The sequence below is a fragment of the Panthera tigris genome, chromosome D4 (genome assembly GCF_018350195.1).
Source record: "Panthera tigris isolate Pti1 chromosome D4, P.tigris_Pti1_mat1.1, whole genome shotgun sequence".
Taxonomy (NCBI): Eukaryota; Metazoa; Chordata; class Mammalia; order Carnivora; family Felidae; genus Panthera; species Panthera tigris.
The window spans coordinates 59,706,035-59,724,869 of record NC_056672.1 but is presented as its reverse complement, the minus strand read 5'-3'; the positions used below and the strand labels follow the sequence as shown (position 1 = coordinate 59,724,869).

General features: G+C 39.3%; 1 protein-coding gene across 2 annotated transcripts in view; it reads right to left on the bottom strand.

Annotated features, from left to right (window-relative positions):
- NCBP1 (nuclear cap binding protein subunit 1) overlaps positions 1-18,835 on the bottom strand; it is a 37,887-nt gene that overhangs the window by 4,337 nt on the left and 14,715 nt on the right. Inside the window, exons 7-20 of one of the 2 annotated variants that reach the window (XM_007089293.2) lie at positions 18,625-18,694; positions 17,950-18,165; positions 15,217-15,314; positions 14,460-14,523; positions 12,704-12,814; positions 11,882-11,946; positions 10,210-10,272; positions 9,901-9,975; positions 7,618-7,721; positions 5,503-5,625; positions 4,233-4,335; positions 3,343-3,436; positions 2,963-3,066; positions 805-919 (exon numbers count right to left, since the gene is read on the bottom strand). In XM_007089293.2, the coding sequence (XP_007089355.1) occupies positions 805-919; positions 2,963-3,066; positions 3,343-3,436; positions 4,233-4,335; positions 5,503-5,625; positions 7,618-7,721; positions 9,901-9,975; positions 10,210-10,272; positions 11,882-11,946; positions 12,704-12,814; positions 14,460-14,523; positions 15,217-15,314; positions 17,950-18,165; positions 18,625-18,694 (1,405 nt within the window). The remainder of the gene's footprint in view (positions 1-804; positions 920-2,962; positions 3,067-3,342; positions 3,437-4,232; positions 4,336-5,502; positions 5,626-7,617; positions 7,722-9,900; positions 9,976-10,209; positions 10,273-11,881; positions 11,947-12,703; positions 12,815-14,459; positions 14,524-15,216; positions 15,315-17,949; positions 18,166-18,624; positions 18,695-18,835) is intronic. The other variant, XM_042964942.1, reaches the window with a different exon arrangement.

Sequence of the window (18,835 nt, the reverse complement as noted above, 5' to 3'; positions counted from 1 at the left end):
ACAGTTACATGTGGCTAGCAGTTACTTTATTGGACACCACACATCTAGGGATCAGTATGGCATAAGGGAAAGTCCTTGGAGTTTGACAGGCTCTGTCACTTACTAACCATGTCACCTTGAACAAGTTAAGTTCTCTGAGCCTCAATTTAGACATGTATGAAATGGGGATGACACCATTTACCTTGCAGTATTTTAAGTTTGTGAGTATATATACCAAACAGACACATATATATGCAGATCTACATGGAGACTAGCATTTGAACCTGCTACAGGTTCATAGATGTCATTAAATTTATTTCCACCCACTCTGGTAAATACACAACAACACTGGAGAATACGGTCACAAAGAATACTAGTACTACTATGCAAAATCATGGAATGCAGCCACTTATTAATATGAGAAGTATCCTGTGAACCTGGGAAGGAATGCCCCATCCCTCCCCACAGGACTGGGGAAGTGAGACACAGACCGGCTTCTCCCTCTCCCCTCTTGCACCAGAAAGTCTTAGGGAAACACAAGCGCCCTCTTTCCTTCTCTGCCTTCCTTTCGGGAAGGGCAATCATGAAGCAGATCTAGATGGCTAACTACAGAAAAGCAAGGTTTGTGCTTCCTTCCAGGATCACCAACAGGAGAAGAGCGGAGAGCAACACCTCCCCCAGATCCTGCCTCTCCCTCCACTTCCACATAAGTTCTGCATAATTTGGCCTCAGAAAAAATAAGTTCCCATCAAGGTAATGAACTGAAGATTTTCAAGAGATTCTGGTATACTTTCTTGGACCACTATGAATTGACATAAGACTTACCCGTTTGTGTTGCCTTGCGAGTTTTTCTTTTGCTTCTTCCAGCTCTTTCTGGATTTTCAGAACATGTTTGTTCATCTTACGAATTGTGGAGTGCAAGATTTCCCAAACAAACAATCTTAAAAGTAACAGAGTTTGGTTACTGTATGTTAAAGCATGCTTCTAGAAAGACCTCTCAGCTTTTATAACCTACTCATTTTGAAGGTGATTCCACTCTTTAGGCAGAATTAGTCCTATTTCTCCAGTAACACATACTTTTTTTTTTTTAAGAGATTGAGTGAGCCTGTGAGTGGGGGAAGGGGAGAGAGGGAGAATCCCAAGCAGGCTCCATGCCCAGCTCACAGCCTGGCAGAGCCTGACACAGGGCTCAATCTCACAACCATGAGATCACAACCTGAACCAACATCAGGAGTCGGACGCTCAACCAGCTAAGACACACAGGTACCCCAATTTTTTTGTATTATAAATTGTGCAAACACCTGTCTCTACCCATTAGACTCAGGTGAGCTTCCTGAGGCAGTAGTGGGTCCTATCACTTTTATTTCCATCCTCTACTAGACTCGCTAGAAGGTATGTGTACATACACTGAAATGAAATGGCACACCAGGAAAAAATGTATACATTAGGAACAAAAATCTATTTTCTCTCTTCTAAATTTAAACATCAGGTACTGGAATTTTCTCAAAACAGAAGCCCAATCTAAGGCTCATTTCACATGCCTTATACTACTTAACTAGCAGACATTCGGCCAATTCTTTGGAATATTTAAGAAACTTACTAGTTCATACTAGCTATCAACTGCTGGGCCTTTTTAAGAATGAAATAAATATAGGTCAGCTACTTTCTCAGTAAATTACTCAACTAGGATCACCTTGTAAGCGCTTTGAAATGTTTATTGCATAAAAGGTTTATTTTTTGAAGTAGCTTCTTAACTACATCTGTCTATAAATTAGTTCTTCCTAATGCCAAGATATAGCCTCTATAAATCTTGCCTTGGATGATGACAGTTTCAGTGGAAGATAATAAAACAGCTGATTCATAAAACTCCAAAGTCTTATGTTAGCAGACAAGATACAAGAGCAAAGTACTTCAACTCTGGAAGGGGTGGTCCGGAAGGCTTTGCAGAGTTACAAATACTTGAGCTTGGAGTCCAAGAACAGAGGGTGCTTTTGAGCCCTTTATCGGTTCAAGAATGCCTGTGTCTGAATTCTGACTCTGCACTTAGCTGAGTGACTGTGGACAAGATACTTAAGCACTCTGCAACATTTTCCTATTTTGTACTTAAGAATGATAACGTAACCCCCTCCGTAGTGGGGGTTGAGGATTAAATGAGTTGCAGTGTAAATCGCTCAGGATAATGGTTAACAAATATTTGGGTGGTCAATTTTCTGAAGAGTTTACAGATCTGAGGATGTCTCTTGCCTTAATTTGCGAGTGCCAGTCTGGCTGATATGGTAACTTTAGATCATACCCTTCCACTCTACGGATTCAGTTCATTTTAGACCTGTGTCCTCTGCAATAACAGATACGATGAACAGGGTAAGTGCTGTGATGGATTTTTAGATCCTTGTAAGATTCCTTTGTTTCCTGTTGTGTCAACTCCTGCTATTCCTGATCAGTTAGGAAGCCTGTGGACTCAACTTCACGAGTAAGAACAAAACTTAATGAGAAGTCTCTTTCCTGTATAGGAAATGGGTCTAGAATAAATCTTGTGGATTAAATCTAGGTTTTTTTCTGACTGAAGTGAGATACCGCCCTTTCCCACAGGCACTCAGGTGCCCACCAGACTCTCCTCAACCCCTCACTGCCATGTGCTTCATCTACTGTGACTGGTTTCTTCTAGTTGCTGGTGTGCGTTCCAGGTCCCCAGCTGAGCTGGAACTCTTCCCCACATCCCACCGTCCGGCTCAGATCCTGGCACATGGCCTGATCTTCTCTCCCGATAGTCTGTATCCTTTATCAGCGTCCTTCAGAGACACTGCAAACTGCCTGGCTGTGTGGATTTACATTGTCCAGGAATCTCTGCCATGTCCCAGTTCTATCTAATCTGGTAGCATCAGTATATTAACAATGTTTCAATCAGAACTTGGAGCTCATGTATGAGACTGAATATAAACTGATTCTTACAGAATACAAACTGTATAAAATAATCCACATTTACCTAGTAAAGTCTCGAGAGAGTTCTGAAGAGAAGATCCAATTTGCCACTGCGGCACAGTCAACAATTTGTGTACGGATCATCTTATCTACTAGCACAGCAATCATCTACAATGAGAAAAGAATCATCAGGGTAAATCACACTTGTATGTAAGCCACAACAATCCCGCTGCTACAAAAGTAAAATAGGAGGTCTGTGAAATTCATTTTCAGTGGTTGTGGAACTGATCCATTTGACCATCAGGAGGTCTTAATTAAGATTCATTCTGCACTCTGTTTGGCTCTGGTACTTACTGTAAGAAAACTAGAACACCAATAAAGATTGAGCAAAAAGACAAACTGAGTGGCAACACTTAAAACTTTGTCTGATTAAATAGTTTTTACCTGTGGATGGTTCCTCCAGACCTCAAACATAACTCGTAGGACATGTAGCTTTCCTTCATCACTCTCAGCTAGGGTTTTGAAGACTTCATGAAACCTTTTCGTGGTGGGGAAAAAATACCACAGATAAACTTACTCATTAAGCATTTTAAGTTTTTCAAAGCCTTTCAATGTTACTGAATTTACAGTGCAACACATAAATGCAAAACAACCCAATGTTAATCATTAAGGATACAAAAGGTATGATTAGGAATTCGTGGTTTGTATGAAATTTGTCACACAACCTTGAGAGATTTACAAATATGCCATTCACTGTCAGCTGAGGACTACAATTTTCGGGGCATCTAAGAATAGGTGAGGGCTAAGGAATGGTCTCCACAAACAGGTGAAGTACCCTGACTGCACTTCCTGTGGGGGTCCTGCAAATCATAGATACTTGGAAGCCAAGGTGGGGAGAGGAGCCCAGTTTGCTCTGCTGGAGGAGGATCTACATATGCTCTTACTTCTTTTGGATTGTCTGATGAATTAGAAAGCTCTGTCTTTGGATGCTAACCTTTGGGTGGCTCCCCAAAATGTAGTCGGCCCTCATTTCTACTTCCCTTCCTTTAGGAAGATGCTTAGATACGGTGGGAGCTTCTTGACTGTATATATGACTGTCCTATGGGCCCAGGTTTTTCACTAGGTTCTCCGAGGGGCCATATGAAAAAATGTACACCTAGACTGACAGGAGCCAAATAGGGTTGTAGCCACTACAAATCAGAGCTCTATTAAATTATATGCCAATGCTATTAAGATCTTCATGTCCAACAACTTTAGCTACACATTTCTATACCCCTGGTATTCACCGAAGTTCCAAACCCTTAAAACAGAGCGTGTCTTCTTGTTGCACTTACTTTGCAAGAGCACTGAAGGAGTGGCTGAATGATTTGGCTGCCAAGTGTAGCAGAGTCTGTACAAAGACCTCTATTTTCAGTGGGTTAAAGCTGAATCCTTCATCTGAAAAATATTCCACAGTAAGACAGCTAGAAAAATGCTGAGCATAGCAATTCTTTGTTCCCTCACCTGGAATGCTAAATGGGCGGCATAGTCACATCCAAACATTAAGCCAGACATTCGTGTCATGTCTCTGAGGACAAATAGACAATAAAAGACCACTACTGATTTTAAATACTCAAAATATAAAACTAAGCATGATCTTAATTCTTACTTTCTGGGGATTATTTCCCTAATTCTTCTATATGATCCATTTCTTTTACACATAACACGTGGACTTCCTTGTTCATATCGCTCTGTGTGCTGGCAAGATAACATATTAATAAAAAGATTCAGCAAACCCTTAATTAGTAAGTCTAAGTCTTAAGATATCTGACAGCGTCTAAATTTAGGACCATCATTTTGACATATGCTATCTAAACACAATTTCTATCATAATACAAATTTCTCAGAAAAATCCAAACAAAATCCTAGTAATAAATAACCCAAGGACCATTCATGTTTTTATTTTGATTACTATGCACATATCCTTATGTACAGATCTAACAAATTTTCCTCCAAAACGTTACCCAGTTGTCTGTCCCAGTAGACTTTTCATGTTTTCCTGATTTGTCTCTTTTGGTGCCAATATCACATTGTTTCAGTTACCGTATGTTTCAGATATCTTTTAATATGTTCTAAGTCCCTCTCATCTTTTTTTTTACCTTGTTCATTTACTGATTCAGGTGAACTTATAAATTACTTGCCTATTTTCCCACTGTTGCTCAGAAAAAACCCTAGGGGTTTTGGTTGAAGTTAGTACATACTCAGTGGGTGTTACACATCATTATTACAATAGCTTAAATAGGTGAAAAATCCAATTACAATTCACCAAATCTTCCACTCAGGAACCTCTCTAAAGTTAAAACAGGGAATGTTTAAAAATGAATGATAACAGCATATTTAACTTTGTGGTTAGTTTTTATACTGAATGTAAGCTATGTCACAGGCAGATGAGGATCTCTTTTATAGAAGGAAGAAAGTTGCCGGCACACTGAACTGACACACTGAACAGGCTACTGCTTAGAAGCATCCGTTGAGACTTAGGAGAAACTCAAACTGCCAGTAATGCTTTATATTTATGCTTTAACCTGGCCTATAGATAGTTCCATTGAAGAAGTGGTCCCTTACCGTCATCATCATCCTGGTTAGGATTTGGTACATCTTTCAGAATGCTGAAGATTTCATCATTGGTTGCTTTACTTTTAAAGGCAACAGCTAAACAGAGGGCAACTGAATGTCCAGGAAGAGAATCTAAGCACAGAATGGGGAAAAGGGTAGGATCAAGTTTTAAGACTGTTCTTATAAATAAATAGCTGAGAAATTTACATAACTGTCTTTTGTCCTCAAATCCCTAGGCTTTTGTAAGCTGAAAAGCAGAGATTCAATGTATTTATTTCATTTTGGTCAACGTCCCTTCCTCCTCATTTTCTCTGAGACAGTAACGACTAAGTTTGTGTTTGAACAGGTGAAGGTTGCCAACTTGTGATAGGTTTTTTTTTGCTTTTCTCTTCTGCTGAGGCCATACACTTGAGTCTACAGAAGCCAGATGCTCATATGTTGTGACTCTATGTGTTTACTGTTGGTTATTATCTGTCGAGTCCTTATTTGCGCTAATATATACTGTATGGCATCACTACAGCAACTGGAAATCTTTTAACGTAAGGTGGACAAAGAGGTAATAAATCAAAAGACAATCCTGACATAGTAACGAGTTACTAAGCACTTGGAATGAATGAAGTCAATCACAACAGGTCACAGGTGCTGTTTGCTTTTCCCTAAAAGTGGGAGACAAAAAAAAAAAAAAAAAAAAAGAATCTCGTGTCACTGAAGGGTCTACATTGTAGCATGGGAACCAAGATAGTCACACAGGAAGTAGCCAGAGCAACACAAAACTGGCTTGCTAAAGGGCAGTATTTATAGGAGAGGAGCCTTGCCGGACCCTAGGGAGAGTATAGGAATTAAAGACAGAAAGGGCTTTCCAGATAAAAAGGCAAAACCAAAAACCATGAGCACAGGAAAGATAAAAAAGAAGTGGCCTGGTTGGAGCAGGGGTCCATCTGAGAAGTGACAGATAAAAAAGCAGGAACAACTGTTAGGAGCGCCTTAACTGTTAGGTTCAGTTGTTTCTATAGGAAAAAAGCAAAGTCCATATTCAACAAAAGTCTGAGCTCTTGAGATCAAAGACTGTGCCTTCTGCTTCTCTGAGCCAGACTGAGGCAGAGCTCAAAACTCAGCACCCAGAGGAGTGCCACACCGCCTCACACTTCGCTCTTTCAGGGAAGCACAGTGGTAAGAGCAAGGCTGCTCGGTAAGCCTGGATGTGAGTCTGGGCTCTGCCCCTCGGATGCGACCTCACTCTGGCCTCACCTCTCTGAAGAGATTTCCTCGCCGTAAAACTGGTCTACTAAACACACTTGATTCTCAGAGATGTCTCGAGGACAAAGGGACATAATAACGTAGGAAATGTACTTAGCATTGGGACCAACGGAGTTTACTTCAAGGAAAACAGGTGTAGCGTGAGGTGTAGTGGAGAACCAGGGCACGCACAGAAGGCGAGGGAGGGGAGGGAGTTCCAAGACGCAAAGAACTGCTTCCCAACGTGAGGTGGCAGGTGCGTGGAGGAGCCGCGTGCAGCGCCGTCTGGAAAGACTCCCGTGGAGCAACTACACACCTAACTCTCTGCAGGGACCACCAAGGTACGACGCCTTACCTTTGTTACGTGTTAAGCACAACACAGCACAGCAAATTCTAGGCCCTCTGATTCATAGCATAATCTCAGACACGAGGTGACCAAAAAGTAAGAAAACCGTATTTAAGAATTTCCTTCTACAGGCCTCTTGCTGGTCGGAATGTATCCCGTGTGCACCTATGTTCCCACACCTGAACTGGTACCACAGGACAACCAAGTCAAATAATCTCCACCGCCAGGACATTTATTAAGTTTGGGCTTTAAATTCAACTTGCTGTACTTAGCAGCATATTTAAAATAAGGTCATGGATATAACATTATAAGCAATATTAAGAAAAAAGTTCACAAGTAATAACTAAGTAGGTCATGAATCTTCCAAAGGATGACAGGGCAAACAAAATACTGACTACTGTAGATCACCTTTCAAACAGACAAAAAAAAAAAAAAAAAACCCAAGAAAAGAAAAAGTTTACTTTCTCCACCTTAAATAATGGATTTCAGAAATACTGGCATTAGTACTTTTCAAAGACAACGGGATTTACTTTATTACTTACTGCTACTTTCATCTCCATACTTGTAAATGCAGGTTGGGTTTGCAGGGCACAGAGCTGAGAAGGTAGGAGGAACAATATCTAATATACGCTGGTGGTAAGACAACCTACAATGCAAATGAGAGCCTCAGAAAATGCTGTTCGTTAGTTCCATTATTTATGGTAACATCCAACTTACCAGGAAAGTCCCATCTCCAACACCCTGGACTCAGCTTACAACCAAGAAGCCAAAGGGGAAAACAAGTCCTTAAAGCTTTTGTCACGACAGCATAACAAACCTCCGGTTTTCTTCAAAATTTACTGGTTTGCAATGAGGGGTGGGCCAGTGGGTCCACAAGCCTGGTGGCCAAGGATATGGAGTGGTACTGGGGTAAAGTGGGGCAGAGGACCTAGTCTCCATGATGAGGAGAGTGGTTACACTGTAGCAAATAAATATATATCAAGGCTAATGGGAGCCAAGTTTCCTATTGCCTGAAAGGGTGTTTAGAATCATGGCAGGGGCGCCTGTGTGGCTCAGTCGGTTAAGTGACTGACTCTTGATTTCGGCTCAGGTCATGATCTCACGGTTCATGGATTAGAGCCCCACAACAGGCTCGGTGCTGACAGGGCAGACCGTGCTTGGGATTCTCTCTCTCTGCCCCACTCCCACTCTCCCTAAAATAAATACACTTGAAAAAAAAATCCTGGCAAAAGGGAAGGCTAGAGAAAAGTGAAGAGCTGAGTTGGAATTGGAGAGATACACCTAAGTGGATATAAAAAGGTATGTATGTATGTGTGTGCGCATAAATGCATGTACTACCTTTGTCCATCCAGAATCAATGACATCCCAACAGTAACTAGCACATCAAGAGTCCAAATCTTGGTTCCTAAATACCATACTCCATTATTAAAAACTTGGGCTCTGTGAATAAATAGATGATTCCAGGGGAGGGGCAAGGAAACACATGAGCTTGGAACATCTTATGAAAAAAATAAGGAAATGCTTAATGAATGGAGGGAGATATTATGAGAGGAAAAAAAAGGACACCGGGGCCACAAGGGGCTCCCCCAATAAACAAATCAGGGACAATTTGGGCATCAAAATAATGACAGTAATAGACTGGAACTCACTGAATGAAATAGAAATCTATTAGTCTCTACTAATATATAAACACAGGAATAAATAAATGGGCAAAAAAGGACAAGCTCTTTCTTACAGGAGAATGCCAACTAACAAATGTGGGCAAAAACCTGGAAAAAGAATCATTACTGGGCAATCATAGTGGTGGCGGACAAAAGTAACAGTTGTCAGGAGAGGTTTGATGAAGAAGAGGATATGAGTATAATCTCAGATTATCACCCACAGATTATTAATTAGTTACAAAGAGAAAAACGGTGAATTTCAGGTGGAGAAGCCTGGGAGACACTGACATGACCAGGTGATCAAGGTTAACATGTCAGCGGAGAGATTCATGTGCCTCCTGATGGGACGCGTGACGAAAAGCACCGACAGCACAGGTCCTGAGTGTGGGCAGGAGACACAGGAGGCGGGGGGGGGGGGGGGGGGGACAGGGCAGGGAACTCAAGAAAGAAAGGCCTAACTTCTTTACAACTGACAAGGGCATGGAAAACAAGAACGAACAACTGGTCAAGGGGAGAATGTGAAGAGAATGACAACTAAACGCTACCTGTGTGGTCCTGGATAGGACTGTGGACCAGAAAGAGAACAGACATATCAGGATGGCTGGCAAAATCTCAGCAGCGTCTTGGGGCTGGATGTCAGATTCCTGCACTAGAGCCAGCTTCCTGACTTGGAGGGTTGTGTGCCGGCCACCTGGGAGCGCATCTTTGTTTCGGGGGAAGATACAACGGACTGTTAAAGAACGATGCGACATCACATCTGCCGCTTGTTTTCAGAGAGTCCAGTGTAGTGGGTGGGTGTATACAGCAGGGAAAAGGAAGTGAACATTAGAACAAATGTGGTAAAGTGTTAACAACCAGGGAGTCTAGGGTACAGAGTTCTTTGCACTATTTTGGCAACTTTCCTGAAATGTGAAATTATTTCAAAGTACATTTGACAAAAAAAACAAAAAACAAAAGATTTATTGGCCTAATTCACGTGGAATCCAGATGACAAGTCTCCTTAAATTTTTTTAGCCTAAATCTTGATTAAAACTGAAAGGGAAGAGAGGAAGTACTTGGATTTAAAAAATGATATTCTGGACATACATCACACATGCACAGAAGAGAAAAAACCCCCAAAGAACTTAGGAGAACTAAGCTAAGCAGAAAACACAAAGAACTTACCTCATACATTTTTCTAGAACTTCTCTTACAAACTTTGGTTTGGGACTTTCAGGATCTTGAGTAAGACAATCTGACCTAAAGAGAAAAAAGCTAGTTTTATAACTTCTTACACATAATCTGCACTTATACCTAATGTGTACTTAGCTACAAGTTTCCTTGTACATAAGTTATTTATATATATGTAAATACCAAAAATGAACTAGATATTTCAGACTTTGAAGAAGACTGCTTTTGTGTTACAGCTTTAGATACTAAGTTTTATTATGGAAGACTGCAGAGAAAGGAAAGATAAAACATGCCACCACTTACCAATCTTCCCAGCTCCAACGGAACTGGAAGTTACTCAGATGATGGGAAAACCAATTAATAAACCTATAGAGAGGAGTGGGCAGCAGTGGGGAGACAGAAAGGATGAATGGTTGCAATCTGTAACAGAAACTTATGTAATGATTCAGACTAAAACCCTGTTTTATCGAGTTAGAAGCACATACTCAACCAAAGCTGTAAATTCTCCTGCCACTAACTTTTTCTCTGTAAATCCTACCATTCGTCTTCTCCAAAAAATAAGTCCCGTATCTCAGTCTTTCTAAAAGTACTATCCTTTTTTAGTAACAGATACAATCTGAATGCCTGTTTTGTGTACACACACACACGGCTGAGTTCTCTCAAGTAATGCATTATCTTCCCCATTTCATTAACAATGAAACAGAGCACCCCCCCCAAAAAAGATCAAAGGAATTGCAGATAAAACATTTTATAAATGGCAGAGCCAAAGTATAGTCTCTCATCACCACACTATGCCCTTTTCACCACAAAATATACCATCTCTTTCCCCCTAAAAATACAAGTGATCTAACCAAACAGAAATCACTTTAGTATAATGCTGTGAAATTTGTTAAGTGCTCAACATATATTTGCTGAATAAATGACAAAACACAATTCCTAGCTTTATTAGACTGGGAGAAAAATCAGAAGACACTTTCTTAAAGCATGTCCTTCATGGATCTGTAATCCATGAAATTACAGATGAAATCTGTAACTTCAATCACTGAAATTACTCAAGATAATAGGTCTGACACAGAATAGTCCTTACTAATAACTTTCAGAAATGGAATCTGAACAATGACATGAGAGATCATGGAGGGGCTCTTGGATGGCACAGCTGGTTAAGCATTTGACTTCAGCTCAGGTCATGATCACATGGTCCTTGAGTCTGAGCCCTGCATCAGGTGAGCTCAAGCCCTGCTTTGGGCTCCACACTCTCTCTCCCTCTCTCTCTGCCCCTTGCTCACTTGCGCTCTCAAAAAGTATTTTAAAAAAATCACTCCTTTGAAAAAGAAAAATAAAAAAGAAAGATTGTGGAAATTGGAGAAACGTTCAGTACCTGTCCCCATCTCATTTGGGGGACCAAAAGAGGTAAGAAAGAGTACCAGCTGATAAAGGTAGCACACAAGCCTCTCCAAAAAGGAGACAGTGGGCACGTAATTACCACACCTCTAAAAATCCAATATGATCTTTTGTATAAACTGAGTCTTCAAGCTGTAGTTATCTAGAAGCTAATTATTTTAAAAGCAGACAGTATTAACAAAAATACATATATAACATATATTGATACATGATACACTGTATTAGATTCTGCTCCTGCATAGGAATTAGTTAGCATAAAGCCAATTTTAAAAGTTACATACCCAGTTACAGAAGAAAAAGTAGAGCTATACCAAAGCACCAAACAAATGAACAATGAATGAAATTAAAGAAAACCTCAGCATGGTCATTATTTCATATTGAAAGTTGGACTAGAAAATGTAATGTTACAACTATGAGTTTTATTATTATACAAAGGATTATCTTGAGGAGGCGAGAAAGAAAAATCAACTTAGAAACTCTTAAGAAGGCAAATGTTTTGCTGATCAAATTCTTGTATAAAGTACAGGGAGCAGAGCTGCTAACAATCAGTATAGAACTAAGGCAATTACTATACCTGTCTACACACGTAGTATTCATCGTGTCCAAACGCATGTATAACATTTCAGTAGCCTGTGCAAGCTGGGAATTCGAGGATAAGGAAAACTATTCCTCATCCTCCTTCAAAATAAGTTGTGATAAAAAAATAACATTTCTTAGAAGTCTGTATAATGACTGATAATATTGAGTATCTTTTTAATGTAATTGATTTTTTAAAAACTGCTCTAGAGTTATCAATGACGTACAATAAATCTGACCTATATACACCCAGGAAATAAAGACAGAGAATATTGACATCACCTCCAAAATTTCCCCACACTCCCCTATAGCCTCTTCTTCCCCTCTTCCCCCATGTTGCAAGCAAATATGGGTCAGCTATCACTGGATTACTTTTCTAGTAATTTTGTGTAAATGGAATCATATAGTATAAATTTTTGTTTGGTATCTCTTATTCAGCATAAATATTTTCTAATTTATTCAAATTGTTGCCTGCACCAAAAATTTGTTCCTTTTTATTACTGAGTTGTATTCCATTGTATAGATATGACATATTTGTATATACATTCATGTGCTGATATTTGAATTGTCTCATTTTAGGTTATTGCAAATAAAGTTTCAATGAATATTAACGCCCAAGTCTTTGTAGAGAAACGTGCTTCCATTTCCCTTCGGTAAATACCTAAGAGTGGAATGGCTGGATTGAGTGATACATGTATGCTTAATTTTTGAAGAAATGCCAAATTTTTCATGAAGTGATTTAAACCCACAGTAAGAAATATTTAATAATCTTTTAAAGCCAGGCCAAAGAGAGTAAGTTTACAAACCACAGAAAGGATACAACTTGGGGTAGCGAACCAGGCTGAAGCTTGCACAGCTCGATGAGCAGTGTGGTATACATCACATCAATGTGAGGGGGTGCCGGGAGCTGAAACAGCTCTGCAAAGATCACCTATAAAAGAATCATGAGTCAGAACTGAATTCCACAGGTATCTACGCACTTCTATCAGAAAGACCTCAACATTCTAAATGTAAACTCTAACTCCATGGCCTTTCTAATGAAAGAAGAATTACTTTTTAATATTTAAAATAATGTTCTTTAAAACATGAAGAACTGTAATTGAATACTGTAATAAAAATTGTATCTCAATTAAATAAGAATATCCATGCAATTAACTCCAACTCTGGAAGTATTGGAGTTGATTTGTGCAGCACTCACAGATCCACCAGGGTCTCATTCTTGTAAGTAGTAAAAACCCTTATTAGACTCTGAGGATAGGAACAGAAGACAGTCAAGTCATTCCAGGCTGCTACCTTGTAAAATTGGTGCTCAGGGGTGCCTGGGTGGCTCAGCTGGTTAAGCGTCTGACTTCGGCTCAGGTCATGATCTTGCAGTTTTTAAGTTCGAGCCCTGCGTCGGGCTCTGTGCTGACAGCTCGGAGCCTGGAGCCTGCTTCAGATTCTGTGTCTCCCTCTCTCTCTGCCCCTCCCCCACTCACACTGTTTCTCTCTCAAAAATAAACATTAAAATGAATAAAATAAGATAAAATAAAATAAAATCGGTGCCCAGAAATCTCTCTGGTAGCCCAAGATTTCTCTGCCATGACTGTTGCTCAGAAACTTGTTTCTGCCCTCCCTGTATAATTTGTGGACCACCTACCTAGAATTCTACAGCCTGGTCTGTGCTCTTTCTTCTCACCCCCATCTCCCATACTTCTATACTTCATTCTGATTATTTTTCACACATTTTTCAGATTTGAAATTTCAACTGACAGGTCAATGAGTCAAGTTCATAGCCTAACTTATTTATGTTTTGCATTTCAATTGACACATCAACGAGTCAAGTTCATAGCCTAAACATACTCTCAAGTTTTATAAAGATAGGACAGATGCAGTATTTTCAAGAAAGCACATAAGTACAGTATGAATAAAAAGTGTATCTTAAATAATACATCACATGAGTATTTTACATAAAGGAATAATGCAACGGACAGTCTGACTCATGTGTCAAGTGAAAACACTCTTTTTCAGAACATGAGTCTCTACGAGGTGTTCAACTTTACTACTATCGCCCTTCTGTATGACTTAATATGGGGTCAAAAGCATTATTTATTCTTCCTACTTCCAAAAACAATTGGCTCTTTTGTTTTCTAGGAATACACAAAATAATATACTTGTTAGAGGTCTGCTAGTAATAAGAGGCCAGATAGACATCAGTTAAGGATAGGTCATCTGCGTAAAGTAATACAATATTTTAAATTATTCAAGCCAATTATACATCTGGTAAGCGGACAATGTACTGACAGGACTGGAGGTAACAACATTATCTATGATAACTATCCATGAATAAAGACATACTATATAAATAATTTATGGGCAACTCAAAATTCCATTTGGCTACTGGTCTCAACCTCCTCTTTTCTCTTTACTAACATGGCTAACAGAACACCAAAACCAAAAGCATTTTCCTCACTCCTGTGTTAATTTTCAGGGTCTGATAAGTTGCAAGAAAAAAAAAAAAGCCAAGACTCAATTACACTCTAAAATCAGCAGAAAGATTCAGAAACTTAGACACATGCTCCACGTGGAATGCATACCTCAACTATGTGGTAGTTCAAGGGGATCTTGTTCTTCCCTGGATAGCTCACCAGCTGTGCAGCACTATAAACAATGTAACTGAAGTTTAGTAAGTACACAAAGATACATAAAAAATCAAATAAGCAGTTGCAAAAGCAGTGTTCCGATACAAGGGAAAGAAATCTTTTCTGAAATGCTCCAGATTTCAGGTACTTCACTTAAATATAGCACAAATTGTTTAACTCCTTCAAAGAAAAAAGAAGTATAACCAATAATACTAAGAAATCATATTAGGATCTACTACAAAATTTCTGAGCAGATCGCTCCCAAAACACTATCTTCTTTCCATCTTACAATCTAAACCAAAACTTTCCAAGGCTTAAGGAAATACTAAAACAAAACTTCCAAAGCCTGATATCTAAGTGCTAGAAAACTATTAATATTCATTTATTCCCATGACATTCACACCAAAACCAGTTGGTCATTCATGTTAATTTGTCCATAGCCTTTGGCAAACACCCACACAAAAAAGCCAACATCATGTGCACATCACTATAAAGCACTATAGAACCTTAAAGCATCTGGACAACGACTATTTGAGTGTGAAGGGCCTTGAGAAAGCAAAGAAGTCTTCTCAGAGATTGGTTTTATTTTTTAAAAGGACAGAGCATCAGAAAGAGGAAGATTTTCTTACACTCTTTATATACATTTTGCTCTTACCAAATCAAACTTGCTACTTTTTCTCCACTCTAAAAGTTACCATGAAAACAATCTTACCAAGTCTTCCTTTCCTTCCAGTGGGACTTAATGATGCAGTGAAGATTCTCTTCTATTACAAATCTTTCAACTGAATGGCTCCCTGGCATTACAGGACCCTGAGAAGAAAAGCAAATGTATATATACTGCAAGCTAGAAAAAGATACTTACTTTCATTTATCCAACAAATATTCCAGAGGTTATTATGTTCCACACACTATACTGGGTGCTGAGGATTTTAAAAGTTCAGAAGTGTGAAAACTATTTCAGCAAATCTCACTGTCATGTTCACTACAAGACCATGAGTGTCAGCTGCAGCGTTTCTTCTAGCACCCGACACCAGGCTACCATCACCCATCTCAAGCCAAAGAATCTGTATTATTAGCTCCATACAGTTTGACTTTTTAAAAAAATGTTTCAATGTTTATTTTTGAGAGAGAGAGAGAGAGAGAGAGAGAGAAGTGGGAGAGGGGCAGAGAGAGAGGGAGACACAGAATCCAAAGCAGGCTCCAGGCTCAGAACTGTCAGCACAGAGCCCGATGTGCGGCTTGAACCCATGACCCAAACTGAAGTCAGACCCTTAACCAACTGAGCCACCCAGGTGCCTCTATAGTTTGACTTTTTAAACCATGAGTGGATTAACTTCCATAATAAATATGGAGAGGAAATATTCTATTTCAAACTGTATAGACATAAAAGGTATACATGCATAGAAAAACAAACATACTACATTGTTCAAAAAAATGGTTAGAAAACTACCTGCATGATATTTGTTTAAAGTATATGCATAGCAAACAGGTTCAAAGAATTTATTTACTTACTATTTACTATTGTGGACTCTTAATGACCTTTACTTTAATCTCTATTAATTTTTAATTTTTTAAAATAAACATTTTTTTTCAAAGGCCAGGACAAAACAAAATCCTCATCTTGAGGGGAAAAAATATTTTATAGGTATATGCTCTTCTGGCAAAGGAAAATGGGCATATAAGGGAGGCAATACCAATTAAGTATAAACGTTAAGGAAGTGTACTTATAAATTAAGTATAAATACAGAGGCACAATCAATTAAAAAAAAACAAATTTTGGGGCACCTGGGTGGCTCAGTCAGTTGAGCTCTTGACTCTTGATTTTGGCTCAGGTCATGATCCCAGGGTCATGGGATTGAGCCCTGCATCAGGCTCCATCCCCACTGAGCATGGAGGCTGCTGAAGATTCTCTCTTCTCTCCTCCCTCCCTCTCTCCCTCTCCCTCTCTCTCTCTCTCTCTCTCCCCCCCCTCTCTCTCTCTCTCCCCCACTGCCCCTCTGCCCCCACTGGCACACACACTCTCTCTTAAACAAAAATTACAAAAACAAAAAAAGGAAAAAAGAAAAACAAATTTTGAGGTCCTGTTGTAGTTCTCCTTGCATGAACAAATGCCTAATCACAAACATTCCAGCCATCTTAAAGGTAAATTAGATTTCAATCACATAATGTTGACTAAAAGCATTTCGCTATATATGAAATATACCAAAGTGGGTAGCAAGCTGATAATTTTGTATATGAAACTGATTATCTGACGATTTTCTACTCGGAGATAGATTACACGTATACTAAATTTTCACTGGTCAGAAGCAATTTATCAGACAGAAAAGAGAGGACAGGAGAAAGAAAGCTGAAGTTTGACCTCAGGTGGTAATACTGGTTTTTATGCCTGTGGCTCTCAAATGGGGGCAATTTTGCCTTCAGGGGTCACCTGGCAATCTCTGGAGATTGTTGTGGTTGTCACACCTGACATTTGCCCTCTAGATGCTGCTGGTGGAGGTCAGGGGTGCTGCTAATCATCCTCCAGATCACAGGACAGCCCCGCACCAGAAAAAATTCTCCAGTCCCAAATGTCAATTGTGCCAAGGCTGACAAATCCTGCTCTCTGTTAACTAGAATGTACTAAGCAACGGTATGGTACTTTAGCCAAAACCAACCCAGTGATCACCGTGCTTGCTGTTTAGCTATTAAAGCAGTCACCCAAATATATAAAATAAAGGATAGTTAAAATGTAAATTTTGATACCAAAGGTCCATATCAAAATTATACATTTCTTAACTGTTAAAGTGTAATGGCTGCTAATTTGACTTCATAATAAAGAATATGTATATGTAAAAACTATAGTCAGCTTATACTAAACTTTAGGGTTTTCAAATTAAAAATATTTTATAATGTTTTTGAAAAAACAATTACATAATATGAATAGTAAGACAAGCTGTGAGGGTTAGAGTGAGATGGATAATCTCAAAAACTGGGGATTTTTCTTGAAAAACAGCCTTATTAAGAATAATAGCTAATATTACTGAGCACTCATGTGTCACAATCTGTCCTATGCATTTTACTTGTTAGTAATTTACTCCTCATTAAAACTTTATTAGAGCATACCATTATTATTCCATTAGGAAACTAAGAGAGGAAACTGACTCACCCACGACCACACAGCTGGGATCTGACTACAACAGGACTAAAACTCAAACGAGTCTGGCGGGTGAACCCACACTCACATGCGCACTGCACTCTCACACTATTTACACGTGCTAAGGAGAAGTGCTTGCACACGCAGAGAAACCATTCACTAAGTTAAGCCATTAACTTCACTCCTGTTGGTCCTCTCAGATAACGAACCACTTGAGATTAACATGTATCACAGGCATGATTCAAACAGGATTAAACCACAAGTACAATGCAACACGGGCCCTTTGACAGGAACTCTCAGGTGGTAACGCACCTCGGGGTCATCCGTGTAATCAAACATTCTGAAGATGACCCTTGGCATCGGGTACACCGAATCTTCCGTGTGAGGCGGTGGTGTGAAAGGAGGCAGGTTGTGCTGCAGGGCTTCACACAGGATGCTGTCAAAGGCAAGATAAGGTCTTAGGATGTGCCGCTCCTGCCAACGATCCTTTTTCAATTTCTGAATCTGGGCCCACAGGCAATCTAAATACTAAAGACAGATTAATTTTTAATAATTAATATATATATTTGGAGGTCATAGGAAAAAACATTTTGACTAGAATAAACCAAAAGTCAGTACCTTCTAAAATACAGGATACAAAAGTAAGCTAGCTTGCAGTTAAATATAGTACAAAGAACAGTGCTTTTTGTCTTTAATTACTTTATAAAGCCTACCTACCTGAGGTTGTTACCACTTACACTTTCAATAAAAACATCATTTAAATAAAAAAGATCTCAACTCTATGATATCTGGAATCCCACAGAAGAGGAAATGCTTCGATTATATTCTAACACTTTTTAAAAATCCACTATATGCCCAGGGCTATGAGGAGCTGGACCTGGATAGGAAGTGTGGAAAAGTAGCTAAGGTATGTAAGTGGAATGATCCGGAATATGTCACTCCAGAGCTGACCGTGCTTGCGTCATGAGAGAGCGCAAATCAATTTACCTCTTCTTGCGGATGCGGTTTCTCAGCAGTCCATACTTGTAACATGGGCACATGAGTCTTCTGGCGTCTTCTAAAGACAAAAATGAAAAATGTACACTTAGGTTTTTAGCAACACGAAAAGATTTCACCTGTTTTGTAATTAATAAAATGCAAATTAAAGCAGTAAAATAACACTTTTACCTATCAGATTAGCAGATATGAAAAATTCTGA